The 23,623-nt window shown below is 36.0% G+C and overlaps 3 protein-coding genes across 3 annotated transcripts; all 3 read right to left on the reverse strand.

The window, feature by feature from the left end:
- Positions 1-124: 124 nt before the first annotated feature.
- LOC112052701 (trypsin, alkaline C-like) lies at positions 125-4,023 on the reverse strand. Its single transcript, XM_052881803.1, has 4 exons — positions 3,975-4,023; positions 2,650-2,815; positions 1,510-1,771; positions 125-415 (listed from the first exon to the last, which is right to left on the reverse strand). The coding sequence occupies exons 1-4, from the start codon at positions 4,021-4,023 to the stop codon at positions 125-127; spliced, it is 768 nt and encodes a 255-aa protein (XP_052737763.1).
- Positions 4,024-5,694: 1,671 nt separating this feature from the next.
- LOC112052700 (trypsin CFT-1-like) lies at positions 5,695-9,409 on the reverse strand. Its single transcript, XM_052881815.1, has 4 exons — positions 9,361-9,409; positions 8,226-8,391; positions 7,016-7,274; positions 5,695-5,982 (listed from the first exon to the last, which is right to left on the reverse strand). The coding sequence occupies exons 1-4, from the start codon at positions 9,407-9,409 to the stop codon at positions 5,695-5,697; spliced, it is 762 nt and encodes a 253-aa protein (XP_052737775.1).
- Positions 9,410-12,878: 3,469 nt separating this feature from the next.
- LOC112052710 (trypsin CFT-1-like) lies at positions 12,879-16,872 on the reverse strand. Its single transcript, XM_024091891.2, has 4 exons — positions 16,824-16,872; positions 15,604-15,769; positions 14,716-14,974; positions 12,879-13,169 (listed from the first exon to the last, which is right to left on the reverse strand). The coding sequence occupies exons 1-4, from the start codon at positions 16,870-16,872 to the stop codon at positions 12,879-12,881; spliced, it is 765 nt and encodes a 254-aa protein (XP_023947659.1).
- Positions 16,873-23,623: the final 6,751 nt, after the last annotated feature.

Raw genomic sequence — 23,623 nt, forward strand, 5'->3', positions numbered from 1 at the left:
TACACTCAATACCTCACAGCGCCTGGTCTATTAATTATGTTTGCTATGTCAGAACAAGATTTGCTGTGTCAGCTATTTGTTATACATGAAATAAAACGCAACTTGTACATATTTAATTCTTTATTTAAGCATTGTTTTGAATCCAATGAACATAGCTAGAAACTCTAGCGTATACATTTGGCCAACGTATATCTCCACAAACGGGACCGATGAATGAAAACACGCCTATAACTACACCGTTGTGGACGAGAGGTCCACCGGAGTCTCCAGTGCAGCCACCACGACCATTTTCATGCCAACCAGCACAGATAGTCCTGGCGTTTACATTCTGTGCATTATGGGCTCGCTGGCAAGCGGCGTGATTGGTTATTCGAAGTTGAACATGTTGCAGTGGCTCAGATAGACTTCCACCGGACTGAAAATTAATTAAAAAAAGTTTAGTGTCATTGCACCATCTTAAAGCTTTATTAATTTAAGATAATGATAATCCTACTTAATATTATAAACGTGAAAATTTATTTAAAATTTATTTAAAAGAAAATTTTAATTATTATAGACGTTAAATTCTAAAATAGACGTGAAAGTTTGTATGGATGTTTGGATGTTTGTTACTCTTTAACGCCACTACTACTCAAGCGATTTGGCTTAAATTTGGAAAGGAAATGGATTTTACTCTTTATTAACAAGTAGGCTACTAATTATCCCGAAAAAATCCATGGTTTCCCAAGATTTACGAAAACTGCTTTTTACAAGCGGATGTCCGTTTTTCCGGGATGAAAAGTAGCCTTTGTGTTAATCCATGCTATAATATATCTCAATAACAAATTTCAGCTAATTCAGTTTAGTAATCGAGGCGTGAAAGAGTAACTAGTAGAGTAAGAGTACTAGACTAGACAATGATGTGTATCTAGCCCCAAAGTAAGCCGAAGCGATTACCTGTGTTATGTATAGTTATGGGTACTAAGATAGCTTAAAGCATCGCATATTAAATACATTCATATACTACACAGAAATACTTATATATTGTATAAACATACCCAGACACAGGAAAACATCTATATATACTGCACATTAATGAACAATTGAACAAGGTCTCGAGCGATTTTTTTGTTAAGGCAGCTTTATTATTGCACTAGCAGACACCCGCGACTTCGTCCGCGTGGAATTAGTTTTTCACAAATCCCTCGGAAACCATGGATTTTTCCGGGATAAAAAATAGTGTTAATCCATCCTAAAATAAATCTCAATACCAAATTTCAGCTCAGTTCAGTAGTCGAGGCGTGGAAGAGTAACAAACATTCGTATTATCAAAATCATCAGTTTTCGCAAATCTCGGTAAACGGTGGATTTTTTCGGGATAAAAAGTAGCCTATGTGTTAATCTAGATTAAAATCTATTTCAGTTAATCGGTTTAGTATTAGCGGCGTTAAAGAGTAACAAACATCCAAACATCCATACAAACTTTAGCGTTTATAATATTAGTAGGATTTCGATATGCATAAAACTCACAGCAAGTAGACCCCATCCCATTGCCCAGACGTTGGCGTTATCAGCGACGTTGAAGTTGGCTCCAGCGATTGGGCCAGCTCTTACATTGCCTCCAAAGACAATAGCGGTCGCCAGTCGAGCTATGCCAATATCGCTCCGTATATTCCACATGTCCAGATAATAGTCCGGGTGGGTGATGTGCTGAAGCACGTTGTGGACAGCACCGCCGCTATTCGCATTAGTGGATCCAACTCGAACACGATAGCCGGAGGGGTACTTACCACTGGAAATATAAAATTGAAAATTTGAAAACACCCCCGAAGGTCATGAAATTATTAATAACACTCTCGAACAAGTCAATATTTTCTTTCAGTGCACTTTCATTTTAGACCCTACTCGAGTATGTTTACAGACATTCCGTTGTTCTTCCCCACTTTCAACCCTCTTAACTTTTAAACGATTTTCATCAAACATATCTAGAAACACTCGTCCGTAAGTCACCTTTCAGACAAAAAAAAATACAATTGCTTCATCCGTTCGAGAGCTTTGGTGCCACATACATACTGACAGACAGACACGTCAAACTTATAACACCCCTCTTTTTGCGTCGGGGGTTAAAAAGAATTCCCAATCGATGCCTGTCTTTGATTTAAAAATATGCATATTTTCCCAAGTAGAATCCAAATTTCAATCTTTGGAACGACTGCACGGATTTCAATGTGACAGTCGGTAGGGTGGTAACTAGCCACGGCCGAAGCCTCCCACCAGCCAGATCTGGACCAATTAAGAAAACTTCTATCGGCCTAGCCGGTGATCGAACCCATGACCTCCGTCTTGTAAATGCACCGTGCATACCGCACCACGGAGGCCGTCAAAAAAACTGAATTATCAGTTAAAAACTGAATTTGAAATGGTTGAAATCGCGGACTATATAAATATATAAATATATATATATATATAAAGCTGAAGAGTTTGTTTGTTTGATTGAACGCGCTAATTTCAGGAACTACTGGTCCGATTTGAAAAATTCTTTCAGTGTTAGATAGCCCATTTATCGAGGAAGGCTATAGGCTATATTATCCCCGTTTTCCTACGGGAACGGGAACCACGCGGGTAAAATCACGCGGCGTCAGATAGTATAAAATCAAATCATTAACTTACACCCAACAGTGGGCAGCAGAAAGAACGGATCTGTTGTTTAGGATTGTACCGGCGCAGTCTTGTCGGAAAGCCTCGTTATTCCATGAAATCAACATAACAGCGGCAAATGGAAACTGGCTGATGTTAGCTGTCGAACCGCCTACTATCCTTCCATGTTTTGGAATTGCTGTATAATAAAGAAATTATTGAAAAGTCATCACTTAAACTACAAATCCTACTAATATTATAAACGCGAAAGTTTGTATGGATGTTTGTTTGGATGTTTGTTACTCTTTAAATCAGCTACTACAGAAGCGATTTGGCTGAAGTTTGGAATGGAAATAGATTTTACTTTAGATTAACACATAGGCTACTATTTATCCCGAACAAATCCATGGTTTCTCGAGATTTTCGAAAACTGATGATTTTGATCATACGAATGTTTGTTACTCTTCCACGCCTCGACTACTGAACTGAGCTGAAATTTGGTATTGAGATTTATTTTAGGATGGATTAACACTATTTTTTATCCCGGAAAAATCCATGGTTTCCGAGGGATTTGTGAAAAACTAATTCCACGCGGACGAAGTCGCGGGTGTCTGCTAGTGCAATAATAAAGCTGCCTTAACAAAAAAATCGCTCGAGACCTTGTTCAATTGTTCATTAATGTGCAGTATATATAGATGTTTTCCTGTGTCTGGGTATGTTTATACAAAATAAGTATTTCTGTGTAGTATATGAATGTATTTAATATGCGATGCTTTAAGCTATCTTAGTACCCATAACTATACATAACACAGGTAATCGCTTCGGCTTACTTTGGGGCTAGATACACATCATTGTCTAGTCTAGTATTGTCTGTAAATTGTTTATTAATTTATTTATGTACTAATAATCACCATCATTTAGTCAAAATGAAAGTTTCTTTTAAAATAAAAAAAACAATTAGTGGAAATAAAATAAAGGCTTAATGATCATCGCTCTTGAGTAGTGCTGACACTAGATGAGTTTTGTCACTATGTTAATTTTCTCATGGCTACCTTTAAGCTGAAGAGTTTGTTTGTTTGATTGAACGCGCTAATCTCAGGAACTACTGGTCCGATTTGAAAAATTATTTCAGTGTTAGATAGCCCATTTATCGTTTTCTTACAGGAACGGGGACCACGCGGATAAAACCGCGCGGCGTCAGCAAGTATCTAAAATGCGAACTACATTAAACTAATTAACAAAATGTTACTTAATAGATTTACGTTTACTGTATCAATCAAGGTCAATTTTAAATGCGCGGATTTTGAAATTGCTTTATCTTTCGTGTGTTCGTGTGTTATTATTTTATATCCACTTACCCTCAGCCGTGACGAGGCAGATAGCTAACAAAATGGGAAACTTCCACATTGTTAATGAAGAGGTACGAGTATGATGAAGAACAATGAACAGTAATTAAATCATTTTCGATTATATACTAAACGAGAATATCTTTAAAGGATTTTTCGTCGATTAGATACACTGATCTGTTTATCAATTATCTACTTGTAATTCTTTATGGTACCTATAGTCGTTGGGGTAAAATGGGTTTTTCGCCGCAAATGGTACTCGTAGATACACAACCCAATTATGTAATAGTTTGAGATATATATTTGAATAGTTTTGATAAAATCCCTAGGGTGATAGGAGTTATATTATTTTTTTTTGGTTTCTTAAAATTTTCCTATCTTTATAATAATAATCACAGAACAGACATCGCTAAAAGCTAACGTTATAACTGTGATAATAATAATAAGAACTTTATAGCCATACTTAATACTAGACATACACAATTTTAATTGTACTCAAAAAACTGTGATGTGTGTTATACTATTTTTATAAGTAGTGTTTTATTTGTTATGTAGAAGAAGTTTTTACTCCAATAATTATTTTGCTTTGATTAGGAAGACCTGATTTCAAAAAAAAATCTTGTAAAAAAATTACGGAAATGAAGTGTACCATCATTTTAAAAACTTATACACTTGGTCGTATTGTGGCGCTTTCGATCAGTGAACGAACGCGACACAGTGCGGACAATTTCGTTATTTTCATTTTAAAATTTACCATGAAAATTAAATGCCAGGACACATTAAAAACAGAAAAATAATGTACCTACTAAACTTGCGGAAGCTTTTAGACCTACTTAATCCGGCCCTGTCACAAAATTGGTTAATAAAGGATATCCACAACCACAATTATAAACTATAAATTTCAAGTTTGTAGAATAAAAAATGTAGGACTTTCTTTCAAACTTGCAAGGGCCCTTAGACCTCTTTAATCCAGCCCTGTAGCAAAATTGGTTTATAGAAGAGTTGAAGGGGGTTAGGGTTTAGGGGTTGAATTTTTTATCCCTATTGCATTTCACATTCTATCGATAGTCAAAGTATCTATTACCGTGAACATAATTTGAGAAATGACAAACTTTCACAAAAAAATGTTCCACCCTCATTTAACCCCATAGGGTTGGAATTTTCAAAGTTCTTTATTCATGTTATACCGACCGTGTGTAGACCATTTTTCACAAATATGACTTAAAAATGTCCACGAGACACTTTGTATAATTACAAATACAAATACATTAATTACAAATACATTAACTACGAGACACTTTGTATAATTACAATACAAACAAATTAAAAGTAAAAATAAGTTATTATTATTTTCTTTCATATTCGTGTTACAAACGAAAATATTTTAATAGAATTTCGACCAGAACATAACTCATCAACGTCAGAATTTCTGATCAACATCAAAATGAAAAATGAAAAACTGAAAAACATCTAAATTCTATTCTATTAAAACTATTTCTATCTAATGGATTATTCATTTATCCAATACAAAAAAAAATCGATTCGAACCAAAAGTTTCTGATTTTAGTGCATTCATCCAGTAAAACAAACACAGTCCTCTGGTTTAGAGGATTTATACTACCAATAAAGAAATGATGTGCTTACTTATTTAAACTTCCGCTTATTTAAACTATGGGTCATTTTAAATAAAACACAATACAATATAATATATGATAAAAAAAGATTTTTATATTCAAGCATTATTCCGAATCCAGTTAACATAGCTAGAAACTCTCGCGTATACATTAGGCGTACCATCTCCACATGTAAAACCACCGAATGAAAGCACGCCTATGGCAACACCGTTGTGGACGAGAGGTCCACCAGAATCACCAGTGCATGCACCACGACCACTTTGATGCCAACCGGCGCAGACAGTCCTTGCGTTAACGTTCTGTGCATTGAAAGAGCGCTGGCAAGTAGCGTGGTTGATTATTCTGAGCTGAACATGTTGCAGTTGTTCGGTTAAACCGCTACCAGGCTGAAAAATAATTTAATTTTTAATTTCAATTATAATACGTCTGATATACGTATATATAATCAGCGTCGGCCCGAAGTAAATTTTTAAATGGAGCGAGATCCAGTTATGGCGCCTCTCCTGTTTGCTCCTAATAATGTGAAGATATATTACCTATACCAAATCATGAGTGTAAAGTAAGAATGAACGTGAAGATCTTGACCATACTCTGGGTTGACCGATTGAAAATCAGGCGCAGAACCGTCTACGGTTGAGTAGGATTATCATTTCAGCGCTCTCTAGGATTTGGCGCCTGGGGCGACTGCTCCGTTCGCCGTATGGACGGGCCGGCCCTGTATATAATTATATACGTCGTAGTCTCTTGGTTGCACAAGGCAGCAAAATTGTTGCTTGTTGTGACTGGACCGATTGCGTCCGTCCGTCTTTAATGCCGAGCTACCAACGGATTCTGAGATTGGAAATAATTGAAAAGTCGTAGTACCCCATGTCGGGAATGAAGTTCTTCTTATTCATGGAAAGCAAAATTTAAAATTAAGAAAAACCAACAACGTAATTGAAAAGAGAGAATAACCTTCATGGGTTTTATAAATTTTCTTGAATGAAAGTTAAGTCTCAAGTGCCTTTAATTCCCTCAACATTGCCCTTGAAACCGGAACAGAGCAGTTAGTACTGCTTGGGGCCAAAAATAATCATTGCGACCAAAACTCTACCTACTATTAATATAAATTTTAATGCGTTAAAAAGATCCGATTTTCATGCGGACGAAATCTCGGGCTTTGTTTAATTTTATTTCAGTACCTACTAGCGTTCGCTTGAAAACCGATGTAAACTTTCAACACCTATTTCACTCTCTTCTAATTTAATTTTCGCGACAAAATGTATCATTTAACCTTCTTCGTAATATGGTCTCAAATCGTGATAGGTTTCATTCGAATTCTTTCAGCAGTTTGATGCCCGGTCAACAAAAAGACAGACAGTAATGTACAAAATTTGACCTGTTACAATTTTATTATAAGTATAGATATCTGGAACTTACAAAACGTAGACCCCATCCAATAGCCCATACGTAGGTGTTATCAGCGATGTGGAAGTTGGCTCCAGCGATTGGGGCAGCTCTTACATTGCCTCCAAAGACAATAGCGCTCGCCAGTCGTACTATACCAATATCACTCCGTATATTATGCCAATCAAACATATAATCCGGGTGAGTTATGTGTCGTTGCACGTTGTGAACAGCACCGCCACTGTTCCCATTGGTAGAGCCGACTCGAACACGGAAATTAGCATTGTGGCCCCTGGAAAATTAATATCATGTGATGAATGATGATGATGACATTTTTTCAAATGCATTGCTGAAATCCACACATTATATATGTGAAAGTCAGTCTGTCTGTCTATTACATTTTCAAGATTAAAGTGCAAACCCAATTTCTATAAATTTCGGTACAGTGATAAATGGGCACTAGAAAGCGCAGTGTTGGTCGACCCCCACCAGGTGGACTGTCGACATCATGCGAGTCGCAGGGATTCGCTGGATGCAGATAGCTCGGTATCATGATGTTTGGAAGTCCCTACAAAATAAAAAAGCCTATGTCCTGCAGTGGACGTCCATAGGCTGACATGATGATAATGATAAATAGGACCTTGGAAAATCCGTGGTTAATGCATCTTATTTTGAAAAAAAATTACAAAAGGGGATTCTACGAATATTCGCAGGTTTCACACTTCTCTAATTGATTTTACCTGCACCTCTGTCTGTCTGTCAAGAATTAGAGCTTCGACCAGAATCACAATGCTTTGTAAGTAGGTACAAACAAGGTACACATACCTATTACTAAGCATTTGTAAACCTATTAGTAGTGAAGAGCCCATAAAAACTTAAGCTTTTGTTATCAACCCATATTCGGCTTACTGCTGAGCTCGAGTCTCCTCTCAGAATGAATGGGATTAGGCCAATAGTCCACCACGCTAACCAAATGTGGATTGGCAGACTTCACACACGCAGAGAATTTAGAAAATTCTCTGGTATGCAGGTTTCCTCACGATGTTTTTCCTTCACCGTTTGAGACACGTGACATTTAATTTCTTAAAATGCACACAACTGAAAGTTGGAGGTGCATGCCCCGGACTGGAATCGAACCTACACCCCCCAGAATCGGAGACAGAGGTCATATTCACTGGGCTGAAAACTTTTACCTACGTATATTTGAAATGCAGTACTATCTCTGATTTAAAACCATACTTACACCCAACAGTGAGCTGCAGAAAGAACGGCTCTATTGTTTATGATCGTGCCACCGCAGTCCTGTCGGAAGGCAGCATTGTTCCATGATATCAACAGTGCAGCGGAGAATGGGTATTGGCTGATGTTAGTCGTTGATCCTCCAGCAATCCTCCCTTGTTTTGGAAGTGCTACAATATAGAAGTAGGTTAGGACTGATTGACTAAGCTAGACACGAGGTCGAGGGTTTGGGTCTTGGGTCGGGCTGTCAAATATTAAGCTTTTCTTCTAATAATAGTAAAATTTCTCAGCTCGGAATTTTGCAATTGGAGGTGTTACACCCTTGTGCCATTAATTAAACAAAACAAAAGATATATTGTCGGCAAATATGCGTCAAAAAGCTAAATCCAAATACAGAGATCGTAAACGATTAAAAAAGTCGGTTGTCTGTAAAGTCGGTTTACTGACGATAGTTGAACGTGACAACGTCATAAGAAAATCCCGATGGAATGGTTGCATTTTTCAAAAGAAAATGTTCGTTTTTCTAAAATACTGTTTAATAATCTTCATAGACCAGAATATACTTTATTTCTTGTAAAAAAAGTTCGCAACCCTAGAGGGAGGGTACGACGCATGACGTAATCCTTTTTCGAGTGTGTGGCCGGCTCCATCGAATTATAAAAAAAAAAATCAAAAATAATTCAAAAAACCAGTAAAACATTGACCGCGCGAAGTAGTGCAAATGTAAAACTTTTTAAATAATTTTTAACATTACAATAAATATATATTGCGTTCCATTTTGTCCCCAAAAATCTTCCTATTAAAATTTAATCTATTTATATCAATTTATCGCCCCTGAAACCTGCATACTAAATATAATGAAATTCGCTGAAGTCGTTTCCGAGATCTGGGAGGCTATTCTGTAACGATATTTTATCACTTCGACAGTGTGAGCTTCGAACTCGCATCTATCGCTCTCTGTCTGTAGTATCAGGTTAGACAGAGAGATACAGAGGTGAATTCGAAAATCGTACTTGCGAGTTATATATAACATCATTACAGAAAAGGCATGGCATTGGATCATAGATACACTCGTACAAGTATTGCTCGGTTTATAGCTCGAGGATTATCGAAAATTATGCTAATATTATTCTACTTACCCTCAGCAGCGACGAGACATATGGCTAATAACGTAGGATATTTCCACATTGTTACTGGGGAGGTACAATGGAAAACAATGAAATGGAACATAAATGTTTTTTGTTTATATATTAACGAAAATATCTTTAAATAAATTTCCATTGATTAGATATAGTGATAAGCTTTAAATTTAGACATTATATACGACGTTACTTAGAAGCTACTTAGTAAGAGTTTTATATATAAAAAAATATATATTTCTCATTATATTAGTATATAATCAGAAATATATATATTTTTTATAAATAGTTATTTTTACTTAATTATGTAGTTTCAAATTACCAAAAAAAAGCGCTTAGTTGATTGTGCGAATCTAAGAGTATATCCTATTTTACAAACCATCGGCATAAGATTTGATAGAAAACAATTGATAGAAAATATTCACACTGACTAATTGCACATAGGTTGCCTCGTTAAATTGCGGCCAAACACATTTTTCATTAGAATTTTTCCGACATCACACTAGAAGTTTTCGATTCTCATTCACATTTTTATCATACCACCCACCCAATGAAACCGGTCCAACCGTGCACTAGACAAACAAACATACAGAAAAATTAGAACCAGTTCTGAAAATGGTTCATACAAATAAAACGGAATCTGCCTTTATTCTGGTCTATTTTATTACCATAATATAATGTAATTTAATTCACTTATTACAAAACTGCGGACGCCCGCGTATTCGTCCACCTTTAGACCTCTTTAATCCATCCCTTACAAGTAGTGTTGCTGCAAAAATGGTGTAAATTCTCCCGTTTTCCCATCATTTCCCTTCACTGCTTTGCTCCTATTGATCGTAGCGTGATAAAAGTTTACTGTAACCTGCCCAGAAGTATGAAGAATAATTGTACCAAGTTTCGTCAAAATCCGTCGAGTAGTTTTTGTTTCTATAACGATCATACAGACAGGCAGACAGACAAAAAATCTTCTGATTGCATTTTTGGAATCAGTATCGATCACTATTCACCCCCTGATAGTTAATTTGGAAATATATTTCATGTACAGACCTCTCTACAAATTTATTTTAAGTATAGATTATAAGTATAGACTTTTGTAAAGAACCTTGGAAAAGTCAATCCTGTCAGTGAATCTCTACTCAGGTGTGGTGGAGATAAGTTTATTAATTTACTGCAACAGAATATTTATAATTATGGTTTACCTTTAAAGTCTATAGTATTATCACTAATGGTTTATCCCTTATATAAATTATTAATCTGTGAAAATTGACATTTGTTTTGATTTATTATCCGACTGACATTATAAACACGAATGTTTGTATGTTTGGATGTTTACTACTCTTTAACGCCGCAACTACAGAACTGATTTGGCTGAAATTTGAAATGGAAATGGATTTTACTCTTTACGCTTTGTCCCGAAGACTATGGTTTCCCGAAATTTGCCAAACACTGATGATTTTGATGGTATGAATGTTTGTTACTCTTTCACATCGCGACTATTGAACAGAATCACCTGAAATTTGTATTAAAGGTAGAATATAGTCTGGATTAATACATAGGCTAATTTTTATTCCGGAAAATCCATAGTTCCCGAGGGATTTGTGAAAAATTAAATTCCACGCGGACGAAGTCGTGGGCGTCCGCTAGTTAGATAATATTTTTACTAGCATTAATTATTTTTTATATTTTTTATCATCTTTTCGACTGATTTACCACCCATAGACTATATCAGTCAAGATAAGCAAAAATTCTTTTCATATTCTCATATCTTGTAATACTTATTTCCATTTAATGTCAGAATGAATGTAAGGAGCTTATAGATAAGTAGTAGGTAGGTATGAATGTACCTATGTAAATTAATGTCGGTAACGATCCACTGTGAATGGCATTTTGTAATCGCACTGCCAAGATCTATGTTGCCAGTGCACATTTTGTGTGTTCGGTACGGAACCTTATTAACGCTTTTTACGTTTTTTAAGTTACGAAAGTTTGAAGCCTGCTGAATTACACAACTTACATTTCCCTTCGTGATCGATATTGGAACCATTTGTTCCATCATTGCACGATGCAGATTCTTCCTTGATAGTGCTCATCTAAATGTCTTAACAGTGTGACTTATGGAGGAAGTCAGAGTTTCCCCATCTGTCACACAAACACCAAACCGTTCCCAGTTCCTGTATACTTTCCGACATATATTTTCGTTTGTCACTATTGAAGATCCTATTATGGAGATATTCGTTTATACGCTCTTTATAACGATTAATGAATTGTGCCCATGCAAAAGACTTTCTGTTACATGAAATCAATGCGATCGGTGACATAGGAATGAATGTGCGTTTATCCCAACAAAAACCTGGTGCAAAACTCTTGAGTGATTATTATTGAAGCAGATTAGCAAAAGGTGTTCTATCCAGAGTGATACGCCTTTAGATTTTAGTCTACCATGCTAATGTTTGACGGGTCATTTCCAGGCATTTTTCATTTCATTTATTAGGGCAAAAGTTAGAGAGAACTTCTTTTTTGGTTTGCAATATCAGTATGATATACTGATATTGCAAACCAAAAAAGAAGAACCAGTATGACGTAATACGAGATTCAGCGTAAGAAATGTATACCCTCATCTGTTATTTTATTGGGATAAGAAATAAATGACAGAAAATATTTACATCCATTTATTGTACATAGGTTGCCTAGTTAAATTGCGGCCGGATGATGATAAATGATATTTTTTTTTAATTTATTAAGTCTCCTTCCCTCATTAGTTAATATAAAAAATCTTACATTAGTTAATGAATGAGTTACCCAAAAGAATTGAAAAAGTAAAGGTTGCCTGCTTTTACGCTGCAATTCACTAGGGTTGCCAGATATTAACAGTTAAGTAATGTTATTTATTTACCCTAGTCAGTAATATGTCAAGTAAAAGCATATTTTATGCCTTCCTAATGGTTTCCTAAATTTTGTATGAAAAAGATGTTTGGCCGCAATTTAACTAGGCAAGTTATTTGCAATGTGAACATTATATTTATCTTTTTTTATCACTAATGTATAACAGATGGGGGTATATATTTCTAATGCCGGATCTTAGACCATTACAAATCAGTTTATTTTTTGTTTGGACAGGTGCTTTCATAGTTTATGAAACTACAGTATGAAGTAATACTTTTTAATTTATACAGAACCCTCTGTGCGTGACACAGCTATATGCACACTAGTACAGTGAATGAAAGTCGTACCTCCGTTTTCGTTCAACCTTCATCGATTTTCATGAAAATTGGTGACAATAAAAGTGACATAAGGCCAACTTGCGCTTTTGCCCTGGGGGTGGATGCCATCCCTTCTCGGGGTTAAAAATTATTTTTTATTATACATGGTTTTCAGATTAATCGTCAATCGAAAAAATCGAAGAGCAGAAATTTTATTGACTCCTATCGCAAAGAGTAGGTACATCTAAATAAAACAACGTGAATAATTCAAGAGTTCAATATTAATTGAAGAGACGTATTCGTTTTATTTTTTTTATTTTAAGCATTGTTTTGAATCCAGCTAACATAGCTAGAGACTCTAGCGTATACATTTGGCCAACGTACATCACCACAGACAGAACCAAGGAAAGAGAAAACGCCTATAATTACACCGTTGTGGATAAGGGGTCCGCCAGAATCGCCAATGCATTTGCCATGACCGTTGGTATGCCAGCCGGCACAAACAGTCCTAGCGTTCACATTATGTGCATTAAAGGCGCGCTGGCAAGTGCCGTGGTTAATTATTCTCAGCTGTATATGTTGTAGTATCTCAGATAGACCTGCACCGGGCTGAAAAGTTATATAAGAAAAGTTCAATTCTTGTGCACATATGGTATATATACAATTCTTGTGCACATATAAATTTATGGTTAAAGAGAAACATGAACATGTATTACTGAGACGGGCAGCGTGACGTCAGGAATGTGTATTCAGCAATGAAAATCTTCGTATAGTTCCAACAAAGTGTATTATCACCAACAAAGATCGCACTCGACTGGCTACCAGACGACAAAATAATTACCGACTATGACTCAAACAGTTTTACAATTCAAAATGGTTTCTGTATCTTATAACTAATTTTAAATATACAGTTTTACGGCTTAGTCTAACATTATGAAATTAATATTATTATAATATTTAAATTAATTATAAAATGTAAATAGTTTACTTTAATCCGAGTTTAAATAATAAAGCTAAAGATCTGAATCTTTAGGTTTAGTCAAATCAGTATCTAATAAACGAAAAACTGTAATCATGACATTGAAGAATTATTATCAGCAAATAACAGACAATGTTTATAATAACATATAGATAGTTTAGTATATTTATAGTTTGTTAGATGGAACTCGTAGGCCCTCGTAACACATGCTCACTAATATACATGCTCATGTTTCGTAGAAGAAGCTTAATCTAGTCATCATTTGATACCCAATAATAATTTTATTACTATGGATCGGAGCAACAAACATACACACTTACACACGAACTTTGGTCTATAGAATATTAGTGTGATTTTATATTTAATTGAAGGCAGCGTTGCGCAGTGGGCAGTGCCTGGGTGTAGCCAAGTGGCACGTCGATTCCCTTTCTACAAACGCTAACGCTTCGAAAACTAGAAAATACATTTTCTAGGGAATCACAGATCCGATCGAAAACTTGATCACGTGACCGGTCGATAGCTAATTTCATTCCCATACATTTTTCAACTTTCGAAGCGTTAACGTTTTTAGACAGAGAATCGACGTGCCACTTAGGTAGAGGCCCTGCTTTATGCAGAACCCCACAGCCGTTGGATCGATTCATACAACTGGAAAATATATCTGTGATGAGCATGGGTGTTTTCTTGTATCTGAATGCCATGATATGGCCCACTGGATATGAGCTCTGACTTCGATTCCGGAGGGCGTGGGTTTCTAATCCGGTCCGGGGTATGCATCTCCAACTTTTCAGTAGTGTGCATTTTAAGAAATTAAATATCACGTGTCTCAAAAGGTGAAGGAAAAAACATCGTGAGGAAACCTGCATACCAGAGAATTTTCTTAATTATCTGCGTGTGTGAAGTCTGCCAATCCGCATTGGGCCAGCGTGGTGGACTAATGTACTAACCCCTCTCATTGTGAGAGGAGACTCGAGATTAGCAGCGAGCCGAATATGGGTTGCTAATGATGATGATGATGAAGTGTTATTACCTTTAAACTATAGAGATATATATGTTTAAAATGAGCTGTTTTAGAATAACACATTACACACACACTACGGTTTACTGTGGGACTAAATAGTGATGTATGTACTGTTTTATATTTTGTAGTCAAATCTCAATATGCACAAAACTTACAGCAGTTACGCCCCATCCGATTGCCATTACGTTGGTATTATCAGCGATGTGGAAGTTGGCTCCAGAGATTGGGGCAGCTCTTACATTGCCTCCTAATGCAATAGCGCTCGCCAGTCGAACTATACCAATATCACTCCGTATGTTATGCCAATCAAAGAAATAATCCGGGTGAGTTATGTGATGTTGCACATTGTGAACAGCACCGCCACTGTTCCCATAGGTAGACCCGACACGAACACGGAAACCGGCATTGTGGCCCCTGGAAAATATAAAAGTACAAAAATTGTGTCCCTGGACTAAAAAATATCGCGGAATCGGATCAGTAAAATTCATTCTGTAAAGGAGATGGTCCATTTCAGGTCCACTCTTGTACCCCGTATAATTAAACTTTAAAAAATACAAGGATTATATTAAAATCTAAATAAGTGATTAAATCTAACTAATTAAAAATAAATAAATAAACCCAAGTTTTTGAATTATATCAAGATGGCGCCTTTACAGCAACTATGACATGACAATTGACAGCAAACGTCAAATCGACTACTTCATTGAAAACGTCATCAATCCTGAATCAGGATTGATGACGTTTTCAATGAAGTAGTCGATAGTGTTGCATTTCTTGGGAAATAATAAATTTTATTTCAAAAAAATTAATGTAAATTCGTAGATTTGTATAATCAAAAATAGTTAAAAAAAAAATATTTTCTTTTATTTCCGCCTGGGTACAATGACTGATAGTACTCCATACAATTTCGGACCATCTCCTTTACAGCGCTGTGAGATCGTTAGTGTCCAAGGCAACTTCGTTATTAGTGAGATGTGCAGATGGACTAACGAGGCTCTATTGCCAAGCTATACCTTACTGTGATTGAATTTTTTTTAACTTACACCCAACAGTGAGCTGCTGAGAGAACGGATCTGTTGTTTATGATTGTGCCACCGCAGTCCTGTCGGAAAGCTTCGTTATTCCGTGATATTAGTAGTGCTGCGGCAAATGGGTACTGGCTGATATGAGCGTTCGACCCACCAATAATCCTTCCATGTTTTGGAATTGCTAAAAATTATTATTGATAAAATTATAACTACATCACACTGAACTATTATGTCAGAACCCGTTTCATTATTCAGTTGTCTCTCATTTTTATACACCCGTATATAGAGCAAACACATCTGCAAACCAGCAGGCTTATTCACTATCTTTGACGTATGCTAGTTGACATACACGAAATTGAGATTATATGTAACAAATGTCTGGTGGATATCATAAAGTAGGAAGATGATAATTCTCAATTGATTTGATGTTACGAATATGTATTTTAATAGTTTGACATTAAAGACCGAAGTAGTGAATAGGCCTGCAGTTACCAATAGTAACTACTTACATTGTAATTCATAGACGTTCTGGGCGCGCCCCCAGGGGATCGTTCACCCGCTAGAACTAGAGAATTTAAACTCTATGCGTTTGAGAATTCGAAACTCAGCGGGTGTATTGTCCCCTGGGGGTGCCCCTGCAACGTCTATGAACTCCACTGTTAGAAACTATTCGAAATGTTAATTATTACTTGCAGGAGTCTATAAAAACAAGTTTATTCACATACCTACCTAAATATACTAAAGCCAAATACGATGTGCAATGTTTACCAAAATCGCTAATCATTCACATCTAATAATAATTTTAATTACCTTGTTCCTAAATTAATGAAAATTAATTTGAATAATAAGCTTAGAAGTATAGATATAGTTACAATCTTTTGAATTACATTTAATAAAAAAAACAATCATCATTCATCATCATTATCAGCCGATGGACGTCCACTACTGGACATAGGCCTCTTATGGACCTCCAAGCTCAACAGTAAAAAAACATTATATAATTTAAAATAAATTAGGTATGAAATGAGTTAAAGCGTTTTTTAGCTTCATTTCTAAATTGCTTGTTAGTAAACATTTCACATTGAATTTGGATCTCGTCAATCTCGTTTAATCACAACAATCTCAATCTCTCTCATTCATGTCAATATACTCTCGTGTGCAGATTATTTACATCGAAATTTTTAGTAAAATATTTATCTAAAATATTTATCTAAATATTTATCTAAAATACTTACCTTCAGCTGTGAAGAGGCATACTGCTAACAAAATATGAAACTTCCACATTATTAAATATGAGGTATGAAAAACAATGGTTTGTAATAAAATAGCTTAGGTTTATATACTAAACGAGAATATCGTTTTTTAGGGTTCCGTAGTCCACAAGGAACCATTGTAGTTTCGCCATACTTCCGTCTGTATGCGGCTTAACGCAGAACCTACTAGAAAACTGTAAACTAGCATCAGTATGTAAATTAAAAATGTGAACAAAGTCGTAAAATAAAATTATGAAACATATTTTTTAAGACTACCGCCCTACATGTAAAGTGGAATGATTTTTTTACTCGCTTATTTCATAGTGTATGGTTGGCTAGGTCTTTAAAAGATATGATGGTTATTTTAACAACATTTTTCGATTTAGGGATCCGTTTGTAAAATATTATGCTTTTAAGAACAAATTTTTGTTAGAATCAAGTGTCCCCACCCTCTATCGGCTAAACGACTATTTATAGGTGCGTGAAAAAGTTCCCAAGAGTAGGATATTTATTAAAATTACAAGTAAAACAAGCAATTAGCAAGCTAGTGGCGAGCAAGCTAAAAATTAATAATCGAAAACCCTAAGAAACGTAATTCGTAATCAAAAATTATTGCACACTAAAGTCTCTGTTGTTAATAATCAATCATAGACGTATTATATATGGGTCTCTAATGTACAACGTAATTAATTACGTCTATAAAGTGGCACTAAGAAAATTTAAAAAAAGGGTATTTTTTCCAACCTTTCCTTTGCATGTAGGGTTTTTTCCCTACATGCAAAGTGAGGATGAATTTTTTATCGTCTATCCCATAGTGTGGAGTATCATTATCGGTTTTTGTGGGATAAGGGATTAATTTTAATCTACGGAGCCCTACACTGCGCGTGTCCCGATACGCACTTGGCCGGTTTATTTATTTATTATCTTTGAAGTAATTTTATCGATTAGATACACTGATCTGTTATATTAAAATGTCATGTTACTTATTTGAAACCATAAATTATAGTATTACACCTAGATATGGATCTGAATCCATATATTTTTAAAATACAAAAGTTTTATAACGGATTAATTTTTTTTAGGGATCATAATTTTTCACATTATAAATAGCTAGTAGCTGGTAATCATTTTCAAAATAAATCAGTATTTTTAGTTCACAATATAACGGCAACTAATATCACGAGTGAGATTAAAAACTTGCATTTTACAATCTAAGGATGACATACACGTACATGACGTGTAAGTCACAAGCCATTGCCATTGTGAACTTAAAAAGCAAAAGAAATATGGCGGTTTGTGGTAGAATGGTATGGTAGAAATATTAGAAATATGGTAAAATCATGAAAAAATAACTTTTTCTTAAAATAATTAATAATTATTTCTATATAGCGACAAAAACAACATTATTATGGTTTTATCTTTCAAACCGGACCTAACTAACCATTTACAAAAAGGTATTTTATTGAAAGTTCAGAGATAAGCGTGTGTAATCACCACACGTTTTTGACGACCTCCGTGGCGCGTGGTATGCGCGGTGGGTTTACAAGAAGGAGGTCCTGGGTTCGATCCCCGGCTGGGCCGATTGAGGTTTTCTTAATTGATCCAGATCTGGCTGGATTTAGCGTTCCGGTACGATGTCGGGTTGAAACCGAAACACTCCTTTTCGGTTTGTACACGACATCGTACCGGAACGCTAAATCGCTTGGCGGTACGTCTTTGTCGGTAGGGTGGTAACTAGCCACGGCCGAAGCCTCCCACCAGCCAAATCATCTACAAGTTAGCTCGATTTCATCATAAATTGCATCATCACTTGCACTTACTATTAGGTGAGATTGTAGTTAAGGGCTAATTTGTAAAGAATGGAAAAAAAACGTGTTTCTTATAATATCTATACATTTTAAACAAAACCCTGCTTTGTGTCTGTATGTCCGTTTGTTCACGATAAACTCCAAAACCAATTTTCATGCGGTTTTTATCAATATGGATGAGGAAGGTCTGAGTACAAAATTTTTCAACATTGTCTTAACTAGTTGAAATATGATGAATGGATGATAATAGTTGCAAGGCAACCCTTATTTTACTTTGAAAGAAAGCAAGGTTTTTATTCTGTGGCTCAGGAGGCTGCTAGTCTAATAAATAATTATAAAGAAAAGTATTAAGTCTCCTGTCGCAAGCCCTCAAGGGGTCCATATCTAAGATTAAGTAGTTATTTACTGTAGGGGATTTGTAGCTTTTAAATAATTCATCTATATACCTATATAATATATTTAGAGCCGTGATAGCCCAGTGGATATGTCCTTTGCCTTCGATTCAGAGGGCGTAGGTTTGAATCCGGTCCGAAGCATACACCTCCAACGTTTCAGTAATGTGCATTTTAAGAAATTAAATATTACTTGTCGGAAACGGTGTATGAAAAACATCATGACGAAATCTGCATTCTTGAGATATTTTTTACTTTAAAACTACTTATACTTACTTAGAGAGGATTATACTTGCGGAGAAATTATACTTTGTATTAATTTTTGTTAGTGAAAGTATTTTATTGGCATTTTTATTGTACATATTGATTTTTATTATTATTTTAACGGTCCACTGCAGGGATAGACTTCTGTTCTTATAGGAAAAGGGGTATGGAGCATTAGTCAGCACGCTGTTCCAATGCAGGTTGGGGGGGTATTGACTTTACTAAATTTAACCCACATGAATCCTCATGCTTCACGGGCATTTTTCTGAAGACTATTGATTACTTACTCAATCGATAGGATTACCAGATCAATTGTGACAACGTTAACTATACAATTTACTAACTTACTAATTAACTTGCGGACTTCGTCTGCGTGGAATTTAGTTTTTCATGAATCCCTCGGGAACCATGGATTTTTCCGGGATAAAAATTAGCCTATTTGTTAATCCATGCTATAATATATCTTAATACCAAATTTCATCTAATTCGGTTCAGTAATCGAGGCGTGAAAGTGTGACAAACATTCATATCATAAAAATTTTTCGCAAATCTCGAGAAACCATGGATTTTTTCGGGATAAAAAGTAGCCTATGTGTCAATCCAGAGTAAAATCTATATCCATTCCGATTCAGCCAAATCGCTTCAGTAGTAGCGGCGTTAAAGAGTAAGAAACATCCAAACATCCAAACATCCAAACATCCATACAAACTTTCGCGTTTATAATATTAGTAGGATTTTTTTTACCAAATACACGCCATTATACGCCACGTTATTTTTAGCCGCTATGTTTTATCCCCATTTTCCCATATACGAGGATACGAACTACTTGGGTCAAACCGCTGGCAGTCTTCTAGTCGGGTAAACGTTTAGCGTTGAGGTGTGAAAAAAAAACAAAATTAATATGATAGGGAAGGTGTTTTATTTTTAAGCATTGTTCCGAATCCAGTTGATATAGCTAGAAACTCGTGCGTATACATTAGGCCACCGTGCATCTCCACAAATAGAGCCGCCAAACGAAAGAACGCCTATAGTAACACCGTTGTGGACGAGAGGACCGCCAGAATCTCCCGTGCATGCGCCACGACCATTGGTAGGCCAACCAGCACAAACTGTTGCAGCGTTTACAAGATTTGCATTGAAGGATCGCTGGCAAGCGCTGTGGTTGATTATTCTAAGTTGTACATGTTGTAGTGATTCAGATAGACTTCCACCGGACTGAAAAATGTTTAAAGATAATGTTATTGCACAATGCATATACTGCCGCGTACTTCCTATTTTATACAAGAAAGGAGTCTGAGACTAAAATCTACTGCCAAGTCTGCCTGTAAGAGACGGTGAGCCCTGGCACACTAGACGGCCTCCGTGTGTGCAGTGGTATGCGCGGTGGATTTACATGACGGAAGTCCTGGGTTCGATCTCCGGCTGGGCAGATTGAAGTTTTCTTAATTGGCCCAGGTCTGTCTGGCGGAAGGCTTCGGCCATGGCTAGTTACCACCCTACCGAGAAAGACGTACCGTCAAGCGATTAAGCATTCCGGTACGATGTCGTGTTCAAACCGAAAGGGGTGTGGATTTTCATCCTCCTCCTAACAAGTTAGTCCTTTTCCATCTTAGATTGCATCAGGTGAGATTGTAGTCAAGGGCTAACTTGTAAAGTGTTGGAATAAGCAATACATGTCTTTCATACATTACTAGCCAGTAATAAGTATCTATATTGTTTATTTAAACAGCCATCTGTCAGACATTCAAGTGTCATATTATCTGTCATTATCTTCTTTTTCAAGTGATCTGCAATTCACTCTAATTTACAAATATTAATAAACAGATAGTCAAAGCAGTGTAAATGTGTTTTCTTTCATCTCGCGACTCCAAATTCTAACATAAAGAATAAAAAAAATAAAAAAGAAACTTGACTTTACAACTCTAGAGTGCTTGTTAGATTAATGAGCAACACAGACGCAGCTGCAAAACGTCACTTGCGCCGTGATAATCATACAGGTAAAACCGGATTTATATTTGTCTGACGTGTCGTGAACAGAATCGGTTTCTAACATTTTATATGCGGCAAATCAAAAGCCATCACGACATGTCACACACAACACATGTAAACGTTGCCCTACAAAATGTATGATACCGATTCTGTTCTGATGCGTTACGACACGACACGTCAGACAAATGTAAATTCGGCTTACGAACATTCACAAAGCATTAAGTATGCTTTGTTGGGGAGTATTTCCCATAGATATTCTTTGCCGAAAATTAATTAAAAATGTTCAAAGAACATGTGTTCTAAAATTTTTTTTTTTTTTTTATTTTTTTTTTTTTTGTAAATACGAGCTTAAAATATGTCCCTTGTACGAATGACGTAGTCAAGTTTTACGTATTTTAAAATGCAAGGATAGATAAATGCGTGTGTTATAGTTGGAATTATTTGAATTACTTTGTATGAAAAAAAAAAAAAAACATACATACAGCCGAACGTAGAACCTCCTCCCTTTTGGAAGTCGGTTAAAAATATTAAAACCTTGAAGTTATGGGAAATACGTCCAAACAGCATGTATAATAGGTACTTACTCCGAGTAGTCCCCATCCGAGTGCCCATACATTGGTGTTATCTCCGATGTGGAATCCAGCTCCAGCTAGTGAGCCTTGTCTTATATTGCCTCCAAATGAAATAGCGCTGGATAGTCTAACTATACCAATATCGCTTCGTATATTTCCCCCACTGTTTACATAGTTCGGGTGAGTGATGTGTTGGTGCACATTGTGAGTAGCACCGCCACTGTTCGCGTTGGTAGAGCCAACTCGAATACGGAATCCGGAGGGGTGTTTACCCCTAAAAATAAAAGAATTAATATTATTAATAGTCGGATGCAAACTTTTATGACGTAAGACAAAATTTACTAAATCAATTTTTATGTTAAAATTAAATATGACCAATTAGGAAGTATATTCAAACAAGTAAAGAGTTTTTGAAATTGGTTATTAAATGACAAAGTTATTAGGTAAGAAACATTAAAAAAAATGCGTCGAATTGAGAACCTTCTCCTTTTTTGAAGTCGATTTATATTTTTTTTTAGATTAAAGCGAAATTCGCTAACATCAACATTGCTACGCACACGGGGTGTTGCTCTGCCTCCGCGCCCCTGCGTAGTAAGGCAGGGCGGTTTTACTTACCGGTCAAACCTAAAATTTTGGATTGCGCAGCTTAATGGCAGGCGTCCACTGATCCACATAGTACAGATCGCATCGAAAGGATTTTGTCCAGATTATACCGTAATATTAAAAATCAGTTTAATGCGACCCGTCCGATACGTAGGTACGATGCGGATCATTGAACGCCCGCCACTCATGATATTAGGAAACGTCATAAAGATTGCATCCGACTATACAGACATATAATATCACTAGCCGTGCCCCGCGGTTTCAATCGCGTATGTCCAATTTCTGTAGGATAATCGAAACAAAAAATAGCCTTAATTAATCCATATAACAACAGCTATATGTTAGTGAAAGTCTAGAGATTAACTGAAATAAACTGCAAAAATTTGAAGAATTTATTCTTTTATATAAGTACCGTATACTTTCAGCACTTTTCACAGACATTTCAATTTTAATTATAAACATCCTAAAAAACTCAAGTGTGAAGTCACATTTTAAGGTTCTGTGCTTTACTTACACCCAACAGTGAGCTGCAGAAAGTACTGATCTGTTGTTTATGATTGTGCCAGCGCAGTCCTGTCGAAAAGCTGCATGGTTCCACGATATCAACAACACCGCAGCAAATGGAAACTGACTGATGTTAGCTGTCGATCCACCTACTATCCTCTGCTGTTTTGGAAGTGCTGAAAGTAAATTATTAACAGAACTATAAATTAAAAATATACAACCGAATTACCCTGTAATAGGAAAATTCAGTATATAGTACGTGAACTCATGATGTTACCATTTTTAACCGACTTCAAAAAAGGAGGAGGTTTGTAACTGCGATCTCACCTGGTGGTTAAGTACAGACTAAGATGGAAGCGGGCTAGCTTAGAAGAGGTACAAGTTTCTTCTACTCATACTCTGACGGTTTCTATATCATTGCGTAGATTGTAAAAAAGTCATATTTTTTGAAACGTGACAAGTACATAAATAAAAATCAGTTTTTAAATATTTTTGTGACAGTACGTCTCAAAACATGACGGACTATATTTTAGCGTTTCATGACGACACGTAAACTCAAAAGGCGGAATTATATTTGTCTGACGTCTCGTGTCGTGACGCAACAGAACAGAATCGGTATCATACATTTTGTATGCGACAAATCAGAACAT

Source organism: Bicyclus anynana, chromosome 1 (genome assembly GCF_947172395.1).
Source record: "Bicyclus anynana chromosome 1, ilBicAnyn1.1, whole genome shotgun sequence".
NCBI classification, from domain to species: domain Eukaryota; kingdom Metazoa; phylum Arthropoda; class Insecta; order Lepidoptera; family Nymphalidae; genus Bicyclus; species Bicyclus anynana.

What these genes read in the sequence shown, in the direction of transcription:
- LOC112052701 (XM_052881803.1), bottom strand. Translation starts at nt 4,023, where the DNA reads ATGTGGAAGTTTCCCATTTTGTTAGCTATCTGCCTCGTCACGGCTGAG. An exon ending in CTGCCTCGTCACGGCTGAGG is followed by an intron (nt 2,816 to 3,974) that starts GTAAGTGGATAT and finishes TTTATTATACAG; the next exon opens with CAATTCCAAAACATGGAAGG. An exon ending in TCTGCTGCCCACTGTTGGGT is followed by an intron (nt 1,772 to 2,649) that starts GTAAGTTAATGA and finishes TTATATTTCCAG; the next exon opens with TGGTAAGTACCCCTCCGGCT.
- LOC112052700 (XM_052881815.1), bottom strand. Translation starts at nt 9,409, where the DNA reads ATGTGGAAATATCCTACGTTATTAGCCATATGTCTCGTCGCTGCTGAG. An exon ending in ATGTCTCGTCGCTGCTGAGG is followed by an intron (nt 8,392 to 9,360) that starts GTAAGTAGAATA and finishes TCTATATTGTAG; the next exon opens with CACTTCCAAAACAAGGGAGG. An exon ending in TTGGATGGGGTCTACGTTTT is followed by an intron (nt 5,983 to 7,015) that starts GTAAGTTCCAGA and finishes ATTATTTTTCAG; the next exon opens with CCTGGTAGCGGTTTAACCGA.
- LOC112052710 (XM_024091891.2), bottom strand. Translation starts at nt 16,872, where the DNA reads ATGTGGAAGTTTCATATTTTGTTAGCAGTATGCCTCTTCACAGCTGAA. An exon ending in TCAGCAGCTCACTGTTGGGT is followed by an intron (nt 14,975 to 15,603) that starts GTAAGTTAAAAA and finishes TATATTTTCCAG; the next exon opens with GGGCCACAATGCCGGTTTCC. An exon ending in TCGGATGGGGCGTAACTGCT is followed by an intron (nt 13,170 to 14,715) that starts GTAAGTTTTGTG and finishes ATAACTTTTCAG; the next exon opens with CCCGGTGCAGGTCTATCTGA.